A 22,457-nucleotide genomic window follows, 5' to 3' on the forward strand; every position below is an offset into this window, starting at 1 on the left:
TAATGCTTGTGTAAAGAGTTCCATTGAGATTTGTTGGAAAAGACAATGTGTGATGAAATAATACAAAAGACAGACAGATACACTCACTGTTTAACTGCTTAACGCAAATATCTAATCTGCCAATCACATGGCAGCACATGACGGGTCTGAATATTTCAGAAACTGCTGATCTACTGGGATTTTCAGGCACAACCTCTTCTAGGGTTTACAGATAATGGACTGAAAAGAGAAAATATCCAGTAAGCAGCAGTGGGCGAGAACGCCTTGTTGTTGCCAGAGGTCAGAGGAGAATGACCAGACTGGTTCAGCTGATAGAAAGGCAACAATAACTCAAATAACCACTTGTGACAACCGAGGTTTAGAAGAGCATCTCTGAACACATCCAACCTTGAAGCAGATGATCTACAGCAGAAGAAGACACACCAGTGCCACTCCTGTCAGCTGAGAACAGCAAACTAAGGCTACAATTCACACGGGCTCAACAAAACTGGACAATAAGACTATTGGAAAAATGTTGCCTGGTCTGATGAGTCTTGATTTCTGCTTTTCACTTTGTGCCTCTTAGTACCAACTGAGCATCTTTTAAACGCCACAGCATATACCTGAGTATTGTTGCTGACCATATCCATCCCTTTATGACCACAGTGTACCATCTTCTAAAGGCTACTTCCAGCAGGATAATGCACTGTCACAAAGCTCAAATCATCTCAACTGGTTTCTTGAACTTGACAACGAGTTCACTAGAATCATATGGCCTCCACAGTCACCAGATCTCAATCCAATAGAGCAACTTTGGGATGTGATGGAACGGGAGATTCACATCATTGATGTGCAGCCGACATATCTGCAGCAACTGTGTGATGCTATCATGACAATATGGACCAAAATCACAGAAGAATGTTTTCAGCACCTTGTTGAATCTCTGCCACAGAGAATTAAGGCAGTTCAGAGGGAAAAAGGTGGTCCAACCTGGTACTAGAAAGGCCATGTGTGTGTGTAGACCAAGAAATATTGAAACTCTATGTTTGTTGCTTTTACTATAAACAGAAATATAGCAGCAGAATAGAAATAATACAGAAATACAGAAAAAACAGAAATAATACAGCAGAAGTGAATTTTAAATCAATAAAAACTAAAGCATCAAAGACAGAGAATTATTAAAGGGTTAGTTCATCCAAAAATGAAAAACATGCCGTTCCACACCCGTAAGACCTTTGTTAATCTTCAGAACATAAATTAAGATATTTTAGTTGAAATCCGATGGCTCCGTGAGGCCTCCATAGGGAGCAATGACACTTCCTCTCTTCCACTTATTTAGTGATGGCCGATTTCAAAACACTGCTTCATGAAGCATCGGAGCATAAATGAATCAGTGTGTCGAATCATGATTCAGATCGCTTGTCAAACTCTGCCAACGGCTGAAATCACGTGACTTTGGCGCTCCGAACAGCAGATTCAACATACTGAATCATTTGTGCTCCGAATCTTCCTGAAGCAGTGTTTTGAAATCGGCCATCACTAAATAAGTCGTTATTTAGGTTTTTTGGCGCTCCAAAAATATTCTCGTCGCTTTATAATATTAATACTGAACAACTGCACTCACATGTACTGATTTAAATATGTTTTTAGTACCTTTATGGATCTTGAGAGGGGAAGTGTCATTGCTCCCTATGGAGGCCTCACTTCAACTAAAATATCTTAATTTGTGTTCTGAAGATTAACGAAGGTCTTACGGGTGTGGAACGGCATGAGGGTAAGTAATAAATGACAGAATTTTCATTTTTGGATGAACTAACCCTTTAAGTTAAAAAATACAAATGAAAGAAACTGTGATGTAAGATCTCCAGTTGAATTCCTAAAAAATGTATATTTTCCTTGCTTTAATAGACCAATAAAATGGCAACTGTATGTCAGTGGCTTTTACCATGAGCAGACAGACAGATTGCAGCAGAAGTGAGAGGGGGCGAGAAAGTATAGCACAGGGAAAAAGTTACCTGCTAGATCACAATTCATTTTCAATAAGAGGTTCACAGGAGAACTGGTGCAATCCCGTGAAACTGTTGTAGAAGAGCCATAAAGAAGTGAAGTACATACCACCTCGGGGAGTGCTGCCATCCTCATCTATATCATCTATGCAGTATTTGATGCTGGTTCTGACTTAATGTTCATACTGTGTGAAGCATCACTGACTTCATTAACCTAGTTGCCTTGGCACAACTCAGCACACTGAATTTGCATTTTGTAAGAAATGGAATGCTGAAATCAGCATGTGTTCAACAATGGCACAAGCTCTGATCAGGGGAAGAAGCAACCAAAAGGAACTCAAAAAGACATTTATTAGGTCAGAGACTCTGTGTTTTACTATGGAAAAAGCGTACAGTACCACAAATCCAGCGTGACAGCCGACCAACCCCCCTCTGTTCCTCACACCAATTTACTTGCTTGACTGGCTGGACTTTGGCCCCACGGAGGGAATCCCACCAATCAGGACGAGTTTGTTCTATCGCAACTGACAGCGGTGCTTGGATGCACATGACTAGTATGAAGGCTGAATGCCAATGGTCATTCCCCACTATGAATGTGCCAAAGTGAAAACAATGCTTTGTGTTGGGGGTCATATCATGGACTTAGTTTTCTTTTGGTTTTGAAATAAAAGCGTTCAATACACTACTATTTCAAGTTTAGGTTGGTAAGATTTTTAAAATGCTTTTTAAACCTTTTTTTTCTTAAGCATTCATTTAGTCTATTATGCAAAAAAAGTTGCATTTATTAGATCCAAAATACAGTAACACACATATATTATAAAATAACTGTTTTTTTTTATTTGAATACATTTTAAAATGCAATTTATTCCTGTGATTAAAGCTGAATTTTCAGCATCATTACTCCAGTCTTCAGTGTCACATGATCCTTCAGAAATCCTTCTAATATGCTGATCTGCTGCTCAAGAAACATTATTATTTTCTATTTTTTGTGGAAACCCTGATACAATATTTTGCATTCTTTGATGAATAGGAAGTCCAAAAGAACAGCATTGGACACAGTTATTTTTGCACCTGACCTTATTGCATAAGCATTTATTGGAGTTTCCCTTTTCAGATGCAAAATTTATGGATGGAGAGTAATTAAGTGAGTCATGCAACATGGTTTACCAAGGTCTGCGGTAGTAAATTCAGTGGTATTTGCGCCAATACTTACACCCCCCACCACCACCAGCACCAAAAAAAAAAACAACTGATTGTGTGCTTGAGATGAAATTGAATTTGCGCATTGTCAGTAGATCACTCGCAGAACATTCCACTCCCATCTGCACTTTTATTAGATTGCAGGCGCATGCTAATTTTGCCCTGTTTAGTAAATCTGGCCCTTAATATGCTCATCATCACAAGTACAGTATGAGCACATTGACATATGACCACCCACATTTACATATCAATGCATATGCATCACTGCACCCAGGTGAGAACTGTGACAACTACAGGTTAGCACATCACAACAGAGGACATTTACCTTAAAGGTACAGTATCAAATACAGCCTAATTAAAGGGGTGTTCACCCCACAATTAAAATTATCCACAATTGGAGTTATATTAACAAATATCCTGGCTATTCCCAGCTTTATAATGGTAATGAATGGCGCTTGAATGGGTGGAATCATGTAGACTTACACTGAGAGGGGAACTGAGGCATATCTAGAGACCAGAATATCAGACTGATTTAGTCTAGTATAGCAACCGCATAGCAACATGCTAAAAACTACTCTAAACACTTTGCAGCAAAGAGCTGGAAACCTTCCATAACAATCCAGCATCGTGACAATGAGCAAGACCCACTCACATTTTCTTCAGAAATGTAAAAGTCTAGTTTTGAAATTGCAATGGGAAATTAAAAGTCCTATTCCTTTAGCTTTTCTTCTTATTTTGGCACAACCCCACAAGATCCTTAAATCCCACATTTGTTCTGTTCATCCATACTTTCAGTGCCCATGAGATGATGCTGTTTAAGCTGTGGATTTTGTTGTTTCCCTCAAGTGCTCTTCTGCTGTGGTAAACCCAGAGGTGTGGTTTATCTCTGCCAGATACCTGAAACAATTGAGCCTATGCTCCACCTTGCAGATCTCTGAATTTCAGCTCGGACAACCCCACAGTTTGTTGTCTGTAACGAGTCTCTTGAGTTCCTTTTGTGCTGCTTAAAAATCAAAGTGAGAAGTCAGTGCAGCATAACACTGAGATAGGACAACGTGAGCTTTTCTACAAGGAGTGGATGCTTATTTCATGGCAACTAGCAACTATTTTACATTTTGGCGAACTGGTGGCAAATTCATATGAATTCATACAATCTTATGCATACCAGTGTTGACAAAAATATCAATATTTTGATACGTATCAATACTGAAATGGTTCCAATACACTTTTTCTGCAGTATTGATTTACCGATACCAGCTGCACGTTCCTGCTCTCTCTTCTCTCTGACAGCAAACTGACACACACCTCCTCTCACTCACTCGTCTCATTTACTCCGGTTGAATAGTCCTTGTATTGTGTATAATTTTAGGCGTTCCCGCAATTTTTGTACTCACACCAAAAGCACACCCACCACTGATCTATATAAATAGCGCTTTCATAAAGCCGCCACTCAAACAGTTCCAAATTGTCTTCTTTTTCATGGCTTATTGCACTTAAACGGTCAAATACACACAAAATGGTGTCAAAATGCCTGTCTTGCTGAGTATTCAGGTAAAACAGTCTGTTTTGTAATGTAAATAGTCGAGAGAAAATGCATGTTGTATAAGGGCCATTTCACACAGACGCAGGTCAGTGGAACGAAAAAAAAGTGCAAGGTCTAGAGAAGCATTTTTTTTTAAAAGTTGAACTTCTTTTAACTTAAGCAGCGCATTTTTAGAATGCAGCGCATTTTTAGAATGCCGTCATGCACAAGACACTGCAAAAGACGCAAGACGTGAGCGCAAAGGTTAAAAACGTCCGTCTAGCACGTGTTTGTATTGAAAAACAATGGAAAAGTAGTGCAGTGGAATGGAAAAGTATAAAAGTATAATGGATCCATGCATAAACACTTAAAGTGACAGCAGTCTAATAAACCTGCAGCTGTCTGTCATGTTAATCAAAGAACAAAAATTAAAAAGAAAAAGAAAATCACTCTCTGCTCTTGACTAAATAACTTTTGTAACTCTAATTGGAAGCATTAATCTGTATTTCATTTTTACAATAAAATAACACAGGATAGTCTTCACATTTGATTACTTTAATTTCTGTAGTTTTTCTTACCTGAATACTACTGTTAGACCCACCTGAAAAACTTAAAGCCATGTTTATTCATCTCTTTATTCTATTGCAGTTATTTGTGCTATTGTTTGCAATTTGTTCTTATTTTATTACTAACTGTTTACTTGTCTTTTTTTTGTTGTAAATTTAGTTCAATGATTCAAATAAAGCCTCCCTGTGCTGTGTGTAAGCTTTCGCAACCAAATTATTAAAAAATTATGAGATAATAACAAATTATCTTGTATGGAGGTATATTGGTCATTGAAGAATAAGGTTTTTAAAAAACATAATGAAGATATAATTATTTCTGAATGATGTCACATCCTGTCACAGAATACTGACCGCGTGACTTGATCCAAAACAATCCTTTTATATTGGTAACTCCGAATGACATCAATTAAATTAATTTTTCTGGATTTATAACAAAGCAGCGACTTCTATGCATAATTTTAATACCATTTTGCACTATGTTAATATGATGTTATAAAATCATGCCAGAATAAAAAAAAATATACATTTATTATATTTTTAGGTATTTTAATCACAAATTAAATGGCTGTATTGGCCTTTGGACGGTTAAACCGAATGACCTTTTGACACTTCAAAATCTTTAAAATACCTTTATATGTAGCAAAATATAATTAAAACCTTTGGAATTCAATAAAAGAGATGTAGTTATACTGACTTGCATACTTTGGTTGTCATATCTTTGTTTTTTATTACTATTAAGGCCTTTGGACAAAAAAAATGATCCGTCACGTCATTGAGCCATATATGGCAGTTTTCCCTGCGGTATCGAAAATGGTATTGAATATCAATGCTTTTCAAGGTATCATATCGAAGTTGGAAATTCCAAGATCGTGTCAACACTAATGCATACATTTTCCTACAATCTGCTTAAGCTTGACATTAGAGACAAAGTAGATACTTCAGTATCAAAGTCTCATATGAACCACATTTAAGCAATAATATTTCCTTCTCTGCATTTAGTTTCTCTCAGCAAGTAAATAAGCAGTTTCGATGTAAATCGGTATGATGATGAGAGAGATTTATCATCACTGTGGCAAATCAGCAGATAATGAGAAACAATATTTGACCTTTTGGAGCTTTTTTTCCAAGTTGTCGCTTTTGATCATTTCCTGAGGTGTCTGTGAATGTCTGCTTGTCTTTTCAGATGTTAACGAGTGTGAGAAAAATCCTTGCAAAAATGGCGGCAGCTGCACAGACCTGCGAGCAAACTACACCTGCCAATGTCCCGGCGAATACATGGGGCGGAACTGTCAGTACAGTAAGTGAGAATCGACTTCATCACCTCATTTAATTAAACCCATGTGCATAAATATTCGTTATCATCTCTTGAGGAGCAAACTCAAACTAAAACTGGATTCTGTGTGTGTCAGTTTGGGGATGAGAGCCATCTGCCTTCAACAGCTTTTTTAGGAGAATCTGAGTGAATGAGGCCAATATGACTTTGACAGAGTAGGGTACCACGTTGCTCGTGAAATCATTCTGTCATTTCAATGAATTCAGGCAGGGAACTGATTCTGTGTTGCTTATTTTTGTCCACGCAACATTTCCTAGATGTTCTTGCTCCTGAGTGTACCAGAAATCCCTCATAACTCACCGTACGCTCCAGGACTCGAGAGAATACCAATACTTACATAACCGTGACTTATTTGCTGGTATTTTTTGCACTGACTCAAAACAAGATATTCCCCAGCTGTAGTTTAACACATCTTTGAATGCATAATAGAATTAGTTGAAGATTACTGTCATGCACTCTTACTTACACGGCTCTCAGAGGAGCGTATATAAAGTTACTCCCCACAATAAGGTTTGGTTTGCGATCATGCTGTCCAAGCATAGCAGGCAAAGCTCCCTACGGGCAAGTCTGAACAGCCTGCGGCTCCTTTTTGAATCTCCCCAGTCGGTGCGATCGTTAAGTGGATACGGTTCAAGTACTCCGTTGATGTCCCAGCGAGCGGGCGCCATCTCCGCAGGTGGACGAACCGATGACAGCAATGACCCTAGGGAGGACATCTTAGGCTTCGAGAGTGAAGACAGCATCTCTGTGTGTGAGAGCAAGGACACAGTATCCATCGATGAATCCAAGGACATTGCATCCAAAAGTTCAGACCTGCCAGATGTTTTTGAGGACAAAACAGAGAAAAATGGCATTTCCGGTGTCGATACGGAGTCTGTGGCAGGAAACTGCGAGAGCAAGAATGATATTATCATATTATCGTTTGAGACCAAAGAACACTGCATTTGTGGTATTCCTTTGAATTGCTTAATCTTCCCTTATTACATTTATTTTTTAGAGAAAGGAGACTGCCTGTTTTGTGCTGCATATTCAGTAGAGTATTGCAGGACACTCTGTCAGAGTAGTTACTGATATTTCTTTTAAAAATAAAACAGGTTCGAATGAAACAACATATAGAAATGAATGTGAACATTCAGTTTTGGAAGAATTTGATTTTAAGCATTTCGTTTTATATATTGAAACATCTAACTTTTGATTGTTTACTTTGGTTCAGATCTTTTCTGAAACTCCCTATAGAGATTATGGTGGTCTTTTTCTCAGGATTATCATTTGAGAAGAATGTCACTTGAGCAAAATCTCTCCAGTTAAATGTCTATGAGAATGAAAACAACTGGATATTTTAAAGGGACAGATCCCCAAAAATGCGAATTCTGTCATTAATTACTCACCCTCATGACATTCCAAACCCGTAAGACTTTCGTTTATCTTTGGAACACAAATGAAGATCTTTTTGATGAAATCTGAGAGCTTTCTGTCCCTCCATAGACAGCTATGCAACTGACACTTTGAAGCTTTAAAAAGTTCATAAAGAATCTTAAAACTAATTCAAATAAATTGAGCAGTTTAGTCCAAACTCTCTGAAGAGACTTGATTGCTTTATATAATGAATAGATTGAATTTAGGCTTTTATTCACATATAAACATTAATCAACGCACACATCAGTTGTGGAAAATGGAAGATCAAGTATGTTTGCTTCACATGTGAGAACCAATGACGTTCATTCTCGTGTTACGCAGCACATTTGAGCTTCCGCACGAACCAATGACGTTCATTCTCGTGTTACGCAGCACATTTGAGCTTCCGCACGAACCAATGACGTTCATTCTCGAGTGTTACGCAGTATGTTTGAGCTTCCACAAGAACCAATGAGGTTTATTCTCGTGTTACGCAGCACGTTTGAGCTTCCGCAAGAACCAATGAGGTTCATTCTCAAGTGTTATGCAGTACGTTTGAGATTCCGCAAGAATCTTAAAGCTAATTCAAATAAATTGAGCAGTTTATTCCAAACTTTCTGAAGAGACTTGGTCGCTTTATATGATGAATAGATTGAATTTAGGCTTTTATTCACATATAAACAATCAACGCACACATCAGTTGTGGTAAATGGAAGATCAAGTTTCTGCAAGAACCAATGAGGTTCAATCTCGTGTTACGCAGTACGTTTGAGCTTCTGCAAGAACCAATGAGGTTCAATCTCGTGTTACCCAGCTTGTTGAGCTTCCGCAAGAACCAATGAGGTTCATTCTCGTGTTACGCAGCACATTTGAGATTCTGCATGAACCAATGAGGTTCATTCTCGTGTTACGCAGCACATTTGAGCTTCCGCACGAACCAATGACGTTCATTCTCGAGTGTTACGCAGTATGTTTGAGCTTCCACAAGAACCAATGAGGTTTATTCTCGTGTTACGCAGCACGTTTGAGCTTCCGCAAGAACCAATGAGGTTCATTCTCAAGTGTTATGCAGTACGTTTGAGATTCCGCAAGAATCTTAAAGCTAATTCAAATAAATTGAGCAGTTTATTCCAAACTTTCTGAAGAGACTTGGTCGCTTTATATGATGAATAGATTGAATTTAGGCTTTTATTCACATATAAACAATCAACGCACACATCAGTTGTGGTAAATGGAAGATCAAGTTTCTGCAAGAACCAATGAGGTTCAATCTCGTGTTACGCAGTACGTTTGAGCTTCTGCAAGAACCAATGAGGTTCAATCTCGTGTTACCCAGCTTGTTGAGCTTCCGCAAGAACCAATGAGGTTCATTCTCGTGTTACGCAGCACATTTGAGATTCTGCATGAACCAATGAGGTTCATTCTCGTGTTAAGCAGCACATTTGAGCTTCCACAAGAACCAATGAGGTTTGTTCTCGTGCGTCAAGCAGGTTGTGTTAAGCTTCTGTTTATGTTCACTGATCAATGCTTATATATGAATAAAAGACTAAATCAAATCTGTTCATCATATAAAGCGATCTAGTCTCTTCAGAAAATTACTAAACCACTCAATTTATCTCTTTATGAACTTTTTAAAACATCTAAGTGGTAGCTGCGTAGCCGTCAATGGTGGGACAGAAAGCTCTCAGATTTCATCAGAAAGATCTTCATTTGTGTTCTGAAGATGAACGTAAGTCTTACGGGTTTGGAACGACATGATTAATGATGGGATTTTCATCTTTGGGTGAACTATCCCTTTAAGATGAGAATACGTTATATGTGATTTCTCTTACCATCTCTTTGTCTTTCTGTTCTCTCAGAATGTTCTGGACCTTTAGGTATGGAAGGGGGGATCATTTCAAACCAGCAGGTAACAGCTTCCTCCACGCATCGAGCTCTGTTTGGACTGCAGAAGTGGTTTCCGTACTTCGCCCGACTCAACAAGAAGGGCCTCGTCAATGCCTGGAGTGCAGCCGAGGGCGATCGATATCCATGGATTCAGGTAATCCTGCCACATTTTGACTGCAATAAATGAAAATCTAAGCTAACTTAAACAAAAAGACTATTAATTTCTTAATACAGTACACATTTAAGTCTCATCCCATGCTTTTATACTTAACTTAACTTCAAAACTGCATACCAACCATTCAACACAGTCACTGCTGTGTTCCTTGCTTTCAAGGAAAAGTATAAACACCCCACAGTAATTAGTTTATACTTGGAGGCAAATTTCATTAGAGATTTTAGGACTTCGAAAGGCATGATTTCATTAGGAGACACACAGAAAGAACAGTGTGGGCGTTCACAGCCATCGTAATGACTTAAGTGACAACCGCACACTGCCACCAGCTATGCCCACACAACACCAGCGCCCCTGGCCTTGTTCTGCTTGGCGTCCTTCGTCTGCCTGACTCCATTTTTGTGCTCTAGAGATTAAAGAAGGCTTTGATGCCAATATGCTTTTAAATAAGACCTCAATTTGTTGCTGGAAAACTATGTTACCTGTGTGTCTAGTCCTCAGATGTCCTCATTGCTGCTTTAGAGTTTGTTTTTGCATCAGGAGCCACATTTTACATTGGACATCAAGTGGTGATACAACCCAGCATGGGTTTTCAAATGACTAGATGGCAAGGACCTCAAATAAAAATGAAATTTTGGCTTTTACATTGTCATTGTACTAAAGCAAAAACAGATGTTTAAAATAAATCATTTAATAATTAATAATAATAATACATTTAATTTGTATTAAAGGGGTCCTTGATTATGATTTCACTTTTTTAACTTTAGTTAGTGTGTAATATTGCTGTTTTTTGGGGTTTTTTTATTGCAGAGAACGGGAACATACAGAAGAATAAGCATACAGTACATAATATCTGTAATGTTTGATGTTTGCACATAAACAACATCTGCAAAGTTACATGTTCAAAGTTCAATGAAAAGGGAGATTTTTTTTTGTTTTATAGAAATCGCTTTTTAAAGGACTATAACAAACATCTGGTAGGACTACAACAAGCTTCTTCCCGGGTTGGTGACATCACAAACCCCAAAATTTTAAGCTGTATTTTGAGCTGAAACTTCACAGACATTCTGGGGACACCAGAGACTTATATTACATCTTGTAAAAGGGGCATAATAGGTCCCCTTTAAAGGTGCCCTAGAATCAAAAATTGAATTTATCTTGGCATAGTTGATAACAAGAGTTCAGTACATGGAAATGACATACAGTGAGTCTCAAACACTGTTGTTTCCTCCTTCTTGTGTAAATTTGTTTAAAAGACCTCCGAAGAACAGGCGAATCTCAACATAACACCGACTGTTAAGTAACAGTCAGGATCATTAATATGTACGCCCCCAATATTTGCATATGCCAGCCCATGTTCAAGGCATTAGACAAGGGCAGCCAGTATTAACGTCTGGATCTGTGCACAGCTGAATCATCAGACTAGGTAAGCAAGCAAGAACAATAGTGAAAAATGGCAGATGGAGCGATAATAACTGACATGATTCATGATTACATGATATTTTTAGTGATATTTGTAAATTGTCTTTGTAAATGTTTCGTTAGCATGTTTGCTAATGTACTGTTAAATGTGGTTAAAGTTACCATCGTTTCTTACTGTATTCACAGAGACAAGAGTTGCTATTTTCATTTTTAAACACTTGCAGTCTGTATAATTCATAAACACATCATTCTTTATAAATCTCTCCAACAATGTAGCATTAGCCATGGAGCACTATCAAACTCATTCAGAATCAAATATAAACATCCAAATAAATACTATGGTCATATGATCCGACACATGCATGCAGCATGCATGACGAACATCTTGTAAAGATCCATTTGAGGGTTATATTAGCTGTGTGAACTTTGTAAATGCACTGTATTATAGTTGAGAGTTCAGGAGGCAGGGAGCGCGCAATTTAAAGGGGCCGCAGCCTGAATCGGTGCATAGTTTATGATGCCCCAAAATAGGCAGTTAAAAAAATTAATTAAAAAAAATCTATGGGGTATTTTGATTGGTGGAATTTCTGCACAGCATCGTGGGTAATGTAGTTTTTCACCTCTAATTCACTTTAAAAACAATTCTTTTAAAAATAAGTTGAAATAATGCAATCAGATGGCTTCCACAAAAATATATTATCAATTAACAACCTCAGAACTCACAACAGGTCCATCTTTAAAGGTTTATACGTTTTTGTTATCGTTAAGTTATCGTTTCCCTATGGAGAAAAAGAATCCCGTTTTTCCTTCCAGAACCCGAATGTATATAATATACAGTATATGAAAACATTTACAATTTAAGATTTCAGATTTATTTGCTTTTTACAGTGCAAACTTTCATAGCTAACTTCCACACAGCCCCTCTCCAGATACATGGCCATTATTGTCTCTACCACAGCAATTTCTGATAGGGACAAATTATTACTCCACAGCCCACAAGGCTTCACTCGTTCATCTTGTGAGCTGAGGCCATCGATTTTGTGCTGTCCCCTCACAGATAAATCTACAGCAGAGAATGAGGGTGACCGGACTGATAACACAGGGTGCCAAGCGAATCGGAAGCCCTGAGTATGTGAAATCATATAAAGTGGCATACAGCGATGACGGGAAGGCCTGGAGCATGTTTAAAGTCAAGGACACAGATGAGGACATGGTAAGACGGGGCACACCGTTCGTTCCAGATGAGATGAGAGAGCCTGGGGGGATTTTTTTTAAATTAGGAAAGTGTCTGCTTAAGAACTTCTCCTGCCAACTTGTCCCTCTTTCCAGTTTTTATTTTTATCAGTCAGACTCTTCTTATTTTATACATCTGCAACAAATCTGCCTGTGAACAATTTTATCCCTTCAATGTAACATTTATCTTAATTTAGGCCAGCTATATTTGAATTCTTGTTTTATATGATTTAGCATCATTGTACGTGATTATTTGACCTGCGAATGTTGAGGATAATAAGCAATGCTTTTGGTGTTTTATAATATTTGTACATATTTGCACGATTTGTGAAGTATTTTTTATTTTTGCTATTAAAAGTTATGCTATTTTAATGCAGATATTCACAGGAAATACCGATAACAATGCCCCCTCAGCCAACTCCTTCAGCCCACCGATTGAAGCGCAGTACATCCGCGTTTACCCACAAGTCTGCAGGAAACACTGCACACTGCGAATGGAGCTCCTGGGCTGTGAGCTCACAGGTCTGTGTTTTGACACTATGGGCGCAGTGTTCAACACAGTCATGAGTCATGAGAATTATGTTCACTCTTGCAATTGTTTTTTCAGGATGCTCAGAGCCCATGGGGATGAAGACCGGACACATCCAGGACTATCAAATAACCTCCTCCAGTGTGTTTCAAACCCTGAACATGGACATGTTCTCCTGGGAACCCTCCAAGGCCAGACTGGACAAACAGGGCAAGGTCAATGCATGGACGTCAGCCCATAACGACCAATCACAGTGGCTGCAGGTGAGACTTTAGACATCCATGCTGTATATAGCACTATATATGTACATACTGCCTTAATTCTTTGTGGCAGAGATTCAACACGGCGCTGGAAACAATCCTCAGAGATTTTGGTCCATATTGACATACTGAATATCATCACACAGTTGCTTCAGATTTGTCGGCTGCACATCCATGATGTGAATCTCTTGTTCCAGCGCATCCCAAAGTTGCTGTATTGGATTGAGATCTGGTGACTTTGAAGCTCATTTGAGTTTAGTGAACTCATTGTCATGTTTAAGAAACCAGTTTGAGATAATCTGAGCTTTGACATGGTGTGTTATCCTGATGGAAGTAGATGGTAAACCATGGTCATAAAGGGATTTGGTCAGCAAATCTGTGGCATCTACCTGAAAAGATGCTCAATTGGTACCTAGAGGCACAAAGTGTGCCAAGAAAATATCCTCCACACCATTACACCACCAGCAGCAGCCTGAACCGTTGATTCCAGGCAGGATGGATCCAAGCTTTCTTGTTGTTTACACCAAATTCTGACCCTTCCATCTGAATGCTGCAGCAGAAAGTAAGACTCATCAGACCAGGCAACGTTTTTCCAATCTTCTATTGTCCAGTTTTGTTGAGCCCGTGTGAATTGTAGCCTCAGTTTGCTGTTCTTTGCTGACAGGAGTGGCACTGGTGTGTCTTCTTCTGCTGTAGGCCATCTGCTTCAAGGTTCGACGTGTTTTGTCTTCAGAAATGCTCTTCTGCACCTCGTTTGCAATGAGTGCTTATTTGAGTTACTGTTGCCTTTCTATCAGCTTGAACCAGTCTGGTCATTCTTTTCTTTTCTGTTGTTTTTTTCTTTGATATCATAATTTTTAAACCCACGGTTAAAAACACTATAAATCCTGGTTTATGAAGCCCGATCTGGAATTGTGGTGCCAAAGGTGCTCAAATGTTATTTAGCAACAAGACAACCAATCATGAACTAAACAGTGTCTACTACATTAAATATTCATAACTTTGTACAGTTTCTGCCACTGAGGGAGTTGAAAAGTCACACAGTGACAAGCACAAACTGGAGTGATAAACAGCTGGTATTATTTTTAAGACAACCAGAGAATATTTATGTGGTGATTTTAGGATTTCTAAGTAGGCACCAAATAGTATATTATATTACAAAAGTTATTTCAGCCAGTGCAGGATCATTTAGAGATCCAAGTGGGCTGAATTTGACACAAGGCGGGTGGTAGGATCTGGCATCAGCCTTGTTCAGTATATGATTTTAGCCCAAATTTTGTATGCCACATAAACAAATTCATCCTCATGCAATCAATATACTGCAGGATAATCTTTAATTTCTCTTATAATCCTCCCTGTCCACTCACAGGTCAGTTTGAGGTCATCTTCTGCACCACCAGCATCACTAATCTAGCTAAACTGGTAGACTGCTCATTGTCAGTGTTTGCCCTGCTGTTATAACTGACTGTAAATCTGAGCTCGGTCTCAGAACTGAGAGCCATGATGGCTTTAAATGGCTGAATCTGTATCCATTGAACTGAGATTGGGAAATTGGATCCGAGAGAACAGCTAATGTATATATTATATTACACCTGCATGCTTGCAGAGCCCAGCCCAGCCGCTCAAACCCTCCTCTGAGATTGCAGAGCTACTGTGAATGCTGCTCACGTCAGTCCAGGTCAGAAAGCAGAACCTCAGTCCTCATGAAAGAATAATACAGAAGCAGGAGGAGAGAGAGAGAGAGAGAGAGAGAGAGGGAGAGAGAGAGAGCGAAAGAAACTGACTGCACAGTTGTGCCCTGTTCAGGATGTAGGAAACCCAACAAAACATTCATATAACAGCTGTAGATTTTAATTATATGCCTACATTTCATTGTTTAATATGTATTATCCATAAATATGTTATCATATGAGCTATTTCTAGAAATATTATATGATGATAATAATAATGATTAAAATAGCAAGTTTGATATTTATTTAAATATTTATTTATCTTCATATAACTGAGTATATATTTCTCTAAACTAATTTCAATACTGTAAAAACAATATTTTTTAATTTTAAAATAAAAAAAATAAAAATATAAAAAAGTTTCACCTATGATGTGAAATTATTAAATATAATGAAATGAGAACAAATGTGCTTATTGTACATTTGAACTTATTTCATTGTATTTAATACATTTTAATTTACTCTATATATTAATTATAATATATAATTCATAATAAACAAATAATTATGTCATTATTTCAAGAGCTATTTGAAAACAAAATGGTGCTTTGTCAGAGTTAAATTCTGCTTTGATGATTGTTAATTAATTTTTAAAAAGACATTAGTCTGCAAAATTTATCTTAAAATAAAGAGACTTAAAAATAATTTGAATTATTTTATTATAATTAATCTTATTAAAGTTATTTGATCTATTATGATAAAAATATAAATGTCATTTTTTTATGTTTTAAATACGTGTGTATTTACATAAACACACCCTGTGGGTGTGGCCAATTTAATCAATTAATTGAAAAACAGCAAATTCTGAGTTTTGCCCAACCCTAACCATCCTGAAATGTATATGCCGAATTTAAAGAAGCACACTGTAGTTTCAGGCCTTTGGGCATCATGTCATCTTCATTTTCATGAGGCACGGCTTATTTTAATAAAAGCCAAGTTCATTAATCAGGACTGGCTGTTTTAGCAAAAAAACAAGAAGCTCCAGAGCAGTTAATTACAGCAGCCTTGAAATCCTGTAATACCACTAAAGTAATAGACTCACAGAATCCAGCGGCCTGAAGACGTTCCTGCGGTGTCAGTGCCGCTGATTTACTCCGGTCCTCCGAGGGGAAACTCTGCAGTGCAGACGAGCGCTGTGATTTACTCTGACGTCCATCATCCCGTGAAGGGCACTAAATTCAAGCTGTATTAAACAGATAACAGTTTGAGAGAAAGTCCTACCAAAGCAGGTGTGAGATTTGTTTTACCCTCAGACACCTTTCTAGTGATTTGCAGAGGTATGACCTACTTTACAGTGACACTTTTAGACACGAGCAGAGCCGTCTACACTGCAGGCGCCTTCAGTTGGATGCCCCGTTTCTATTTTTGCACAGCTACTCCTGCAATTTTACTATTTCCTTTTCATCATTTTATTTCATTGTTGCTGAAATCTGTCTTTGAGCTCAATACACCATAACTACACCATTTTCTCCCTTCAAAATTAGCTGTGTATGTTGATGAAAAAACTAAAATACCGTTTCCTGCAAGCAACATACAAATCGTAAATATTTGATTGTATTATAATAGATGTTTTAGAAGTTTTTTTGTTGTTTTTTTTTGAGTGTAAAATGTGCTGTCTCCAGTGATTTATGCGGGCTGTGGGCTGCTGTTTTCTTCACAGAAACGTCTGTAGAAACTCTCTCTCTCTCTCATTATCACCAGGTGGATTTGCTGATTACAACCAAAATCACAGGAATTATCACCCAAGGAGCCAAAGATTTCGGGCATGTGCAGTTTGTTGGTTCCTTTAAATTGGCGTTCAGTAATGATGGAGAGAAATGGCTCGTATATCAGGATGAGAAACAACAGAAGGATAAGGTAGGACACTTGCTGTGTTCAATGGAGTATGTGAACGAACCTGTATGTATCATTTTTGATCGAATGAGATACTATACTTTATTCTTTATTTACCCTCTTTACCTTATGATATTTTAATGTCTTTCACAAAAATCACTCAGGTGATTGTAAGGAATAGATGGAGCCTCTCACACAAACTCAGTGAAGGACATGACATTGACGTTAACTGCGAGAAATTTTGAACCTCTCAGCATTTTTATGACAATCTCCCACCTCCAGCTGAAGAATCACCTCCACGCTTCCAGTCCGGAGCGGCAGCAGCTGACAAGACAAAAGCTTTTGTCAGACACAAAACTCCAGCAGAAGTCCTTCTATTAACAATTATTAGACAAATACAACCTGACTGATTTCAGTCTTGCTATGTGGTTGCTAAGGTGTTCCAGGTGCTTCTGAGTGCATTGATTGATTATTTGTTATTTTAAAATAAAATATTATAAAAGTGTGTAAAATTAATATTTTTCAGATTTTGACAATATTCAATATACAACACAATATTATTTTTAACAGCCACTGTAGCCAGGTAGAGTGTTTAATGTAACAACTAAAGTCCAGTGAAATTCTTGAAATAATCATAGCATATTTTCCATCATTTTTAATTAAATAAACACAAAAAGAATTTTATACATAATAATACATAAGCATGCTACCGTTCAAAAGTATGAGGTCATTAAGATAAAAAATAATAACACTTTTTTTTTCAGTAAGGATGCATTAAAGTGACAGTAAGGATTTTTATAATTTCACAAAAGATTTCTATTAAAAAATAAATGCTGTTCTTTGGAACATTCTATTTATCAATGAATTCTGACAAAAATGTTTTCAACATTGATAATAAGAAATGTAATGTTTTGATCATCAAATCATCATATTAGAATGATTTCTGAAGGATCATGTGACAGAACACTGGAGTAATAATGCTGAAAATTCAGATTTGAATCACAGGAATAAATTACATTTTAAATAATATTCAAATAGAAAACAGGTATTTTAAATTGATAAATATTTTTGTTTTTACTGTATTTTTGATCAAATAAATGCAGCCTTGGTGAGAAGAGACTTTTAAAAACTTATATTAAAAAATATTGCTGACTCTAAACCTTTGACCTAGTGTAGGTAAATATTGTTATTTATTACTAAAATATTTTAATAAATGAAAAAAATAGTTTGTTGTTCCATAGAATTAAAATTATCCCATAATTTACTCACCCTCAAGCTATCCTAGGTGTATACAACTATCTTCTTTCAGATGAACATAAGCTAGTTTTTTTTTTGGCTTCAAAATGTAAATCATGGGAAAATTTTCGTTTTTGGCTCAACTATCCCTCAAATCATCCAGATTTACTCATGAGGGTGAATAATGATAGAATTTAAGTAAACATTCCCTTTTTTTCACTTTTTTTTTCAGTCTCAAGATGTGAAGTGTTATCTTTTCTCCTCAAAACCCTCTTCCTTCCCTCTGAATATACAGAGACAGTGGTTTTTGTCCTCTGAATACACACACACACACACACTGTAAAGTCATGAGTGTCATGGTTGGGGATTGTTAGTGGCGTTGGGTGGGTAATCTATTCTGACAGTGTGCTGATAAGAGACAGTCTACTGGAATAGATTCTCTCAGAGGACTAATCTATGAACGACGTCCTTTAACGAGCGCTATTAAAAGAGCGCAGGTTAAGGGTGTATGAAAGCCAAACATTTGCTTTATATGGCCTATTTCGCTGCCGCATTATTGTGCACTTTTACCTGACATCAGAATGTGGTGCTTTCACCTGATTCAGCATTTTTAATAATGCATTGTCCTTCTGTGTCTTTGGCAGATCTTTCAAGGAAACTTTGACAATGAAACGCACAGAAAGAACGTGATAGATCCGCCGATCTACGCCCGATTCGTTCGGATTCTTCCGTGGTCGTGGTACGGACGCATCACTATGAGGGCGGAGCTTCTGGGCTGTCCGGAGGAACAGTGAAAGTTTGCCACATTTATGACGGACTGTGTAAAAACAACTTTAAACGTTTCTAATGGTGATCTTTCAAGGATGCTGTTGAGACTTGGCTGGTCTGATTAGAAAATGAAAGATCTTTTGATTACAGTCGATTATGATTGTAATGACTTTGAATGGATTTTTTTCTTTTTTCTGAAAATATCACAATGCTTTTTAAATGTTACTGTCACTGTACAAATGACTACTTTTATTTGAGAGTATAAACAGCTGAAGTAGGTCAATTGAATGCACTCAGGTCAAAGGTCACCTGCTAGAATAGTACTTTGAGTTCATGATTTAGGGGGTACTGAGAACTGTTAACATTCTTACAAATTTATGTATATTAACTACTGAATGGTGTTCATTTGTAATTTATTAATATTCAATCAAAGCAAAATCAAAGAATGAATAGTAGGGGAGAGTGGGGTAAACTGTGCCGCTTATCAAGATGGTGAATTGGTGAATCATGGTGAATTTTTCCAGTAAATGTGACTTTTTAACTCACAGTTTGGACTTTTTTTCCTCAGAATTCTGAGAAAAAAATTGTGAGATATAAATACATTAAGAAATTAATATAAATATTAATATACTTCTTTCTTGCAATTGCGATTTCATATCTTGCTCATGTCTTTAAGCGTCGCTACACTATTGACAATAGACAGTGGAACTTTCTGCTGAAATTGAACTAATGTGATATGATCATATTTCAGAAGAAAGTGTCTAAAATAGCCACAGTGGTTCAGTGACACAACTTGCCCCATGTTAGGGGTAACCTGTGACATATCATGGCGTACATTGAATAATTAGGAAAAATGTAAATATATTTACTTTTCCAATACATATGAATATAAATGAAAAAGAACAATTTACTAAGACATAATCCCATTCTAAATATGTTGCTGCACATAATTTGCATTTTCATAACCCAGAAAAATTTAAATATTCAAAATATTTTACTGCTTAAAATAAAGGGGTGACACATCTTACCCCACTCTCCCTACATATACAGCTACAGGTAGAATTATTTCAGAACAATATAGTGTTCAGTATTTCATATATATTCAAAGTCAAATATCCATGAAATCTAAATTAAATTAGTACCTAGATTGGGGGAAAACAATTTGTACCGTCGAATATCACGTTTCACTCAGAAATATGTAACAATATATAAGTGAAATGGGTTGCAGGCTGCGTTTCATGTCGACTTGTAGCAAGCATACAATTTTTTCCTTTATTTCTTTCTTTTGTAGTGTTTTTGAAAATGTGTAAATATAATACAGTATACAGCCAGAGCAGTTTGGTATATGTAGATCTATACTAGCTTTCTATTTCTTCATAGCAGTATTCACTGGACAGTTACTGAACTGATTATAATGTAATATAGTATTACTGAACTGGTCATTTTAAAAATAAAATTCAAACTGTGAGACTGTTCCTGCACAGCTACAGTTCTATATCCAATGTGTCTGAATATGCATAAGGACATTTAGTTGTAGGTCTGTTCCGATTTCGCTGATGTTTTCACTTTGCATGCTTCAATAACCACAAAAAGCACACGGCCTGACCTTGAACACAATGACTTTCATAAAATACAGTATGCAGAGGAAAGCTATTGGGTTGACGATTGTAGATTGGTTTGATGTACATTCTGTAACACACATCAGACTTTGTATGTTGACATGTATCAATTCTGCATACCAGCTTAAAGGGTTAGTTCACCCAATAATGAAAATGATGTCATTAATGACTCACCCTCATGTCGTTCCACTTCGGTAAAGTTGGTTTTATATTCGCACATTCGGACTTCTGATAAATTCCGACTTTCCAATAAATGTGTAATAAATTAATGTTTGCGAATTTTAAGCAGCGACATGATATTGACAACCAACGATTTTCAACTTACAACATTTTTCACAGTCGATCAAAATAGGCAAGTATTGTTTTAATGGCATATTTACTTGTGAATGTCCACTGAATGTCCAATGTAGTGTGATTAACAAGGCTATTGAATACGGATGTCCGAATGTGCGAATATAAAACCAACTTTACCGAAGTTGTCGTTCCAAACCCGTAAGACCTCCGCTCATCTTCATAACACAGTTTAAGATATTGTAGATTTTGTCCGAGAGCTTTCTGTCCCTCCATTGAAAATGTATGTATGGTATACTGTCCATGTCCAGAAAGATAATAAAAACATCATCAAAGTAGTCCATGTGACATCAGTGGGTTAGTTAGAAGTTTTTGAAGCGTCGAAAATACATTTTGGTCCAAAAATAACAAAAACTACGACTTTATTCAGCATTGTCTTCTCTTCCGGAATCCTTTCCATTGAATCGATTCCATTGAATCGATTCCATTGAATCGATTCCATTGAATCCTTTCATCTGTCTTCGTTGGTAATGCACTTTTACGTCGCCGTGATTGTTTTTGGCGATTAGGACATCCGCGACATGCACACTTACACAATATTTTAAAAAATATAGCAATACCAAAATACAAACAATGTAGAATAGCTTGAATACAGCGTGCGTCTCCCTCAGACTGTAAACGAAGCTCGGGCACACCGGATAACACGTCAGCAGCGTCACTGTCCAGAGCAGAAGGGGGTGGAAATGCACCAATAAGCTGGATGCCAACCGCCGTAAAACAGGAAAGAAGAAGAAGAAGAATCGGAGTCATGAACACGAATAGACAACAGACCCGGAAGAGAATACAATGCTGAATAAAGTCATAGTGTTTGTTACTTTTGGACCAAAATGTTTTTTCGATAACAACAACTTCTAACTAACCCACTGATGTCACATGGACTACTTTGATGATGTCTTTATTTCCTTTCTGGACATGGACTTTATACCGTATATACATCTTCAATGGAGGGACAGAAAGCTCTCGGACTAAATCTAAAATATCTTAAACTGTGTTCCGAAGATGAATGAAGGTCTTACGGGTTTGGAACGACATGAGGGTGAGTCATTAATGACATCATTTTCGTTTTTGGGTGAACTAACCCTTTAAGATGTCCAAACTGCTCTTTGGAACCTTACAGATGGTTTACTGCTGGTCCATAGTGGTCTGTCAGGTTGACATCAGGTCCACCTGCTTCTAGGCCACCTAACTCACCAATCTAAACCAGCTTGGACCAATTAGAAACCATGTTAACCAGCTACCATCTGTTTTAGCTGGATCTTCCTTATCTAGAAATAAGAATATTTGGATTATGTTGACATGATAACCTTAGTAACACACACACACAGACACACACACGTTGGGTTTCATTGTTTTATGGGGACTTTCCATAGATGTAATGATTTTTATACTGTACAAACTGTATATTCTATCCCTTAT

At 37.3% G+C, this 22,457-nt stretch overlaps 1 protein-coding gene across 1 annotated transcript in view; it reads left to right on the forward strand.

Annotated features, from left to right (window-relative positions):
- edil3b (EGF-like repeats and discoidin I-like domains 3b) overlaps positions 1 to 19,097 on the forward strand; it is a 28,181-nt gene extending 9,084 nt beyond the window's left edge. Inside the window, exons 5-11 of the mRNA XM_067397531.1 lie at positions 6,457 to 6,570; positions 9,861 to 10,042; positions 12,540 to 12,695; positions 13,093 to 13,237; positions 13,323 to 13,507; positions 16,936 to 17,091; positions 18,948 to 19,097. Coding sequence (XP_067253632.1) covers positions 6,457 to 6,570; positions 9,861 to 10,042; positions 12,540 to 12,695; positions 13,093 to 13,237; positions 13,323 to 13,507; positions 16,936 to 17,091; positions 18,948 to 19,097 — 1,088 coding nt within the window. The remainder of the gene's footprint in view (positions 1 to 6,456; positions 6,571 to 9,860; positions 10,043 to 12,539; positions 12,696 to 13,092; positions 13,238 to 13,322; positions 13,508 to 16,935; positions 17,092 to 18,947) is intronic.
- Positions 19,098 to 22,457: the final 3,360 nt, after the last annotated feature.

The sequence above is a fragment of the Chanodichthys erythropterus genome, chromosome 10 (assembly GCF_024489055.1).
Source record: "Chanodichthys erythropterus isolate Z2021 chromosome 10, ASM2448905v1, whole genome shotgun sequence".
NCBI lineage: Eukaryota > Metazoa > Chordata > Actinopteri > Cypriniformes > Xenocyprididae > Chanodichthys > Chanodichthys erythropterus.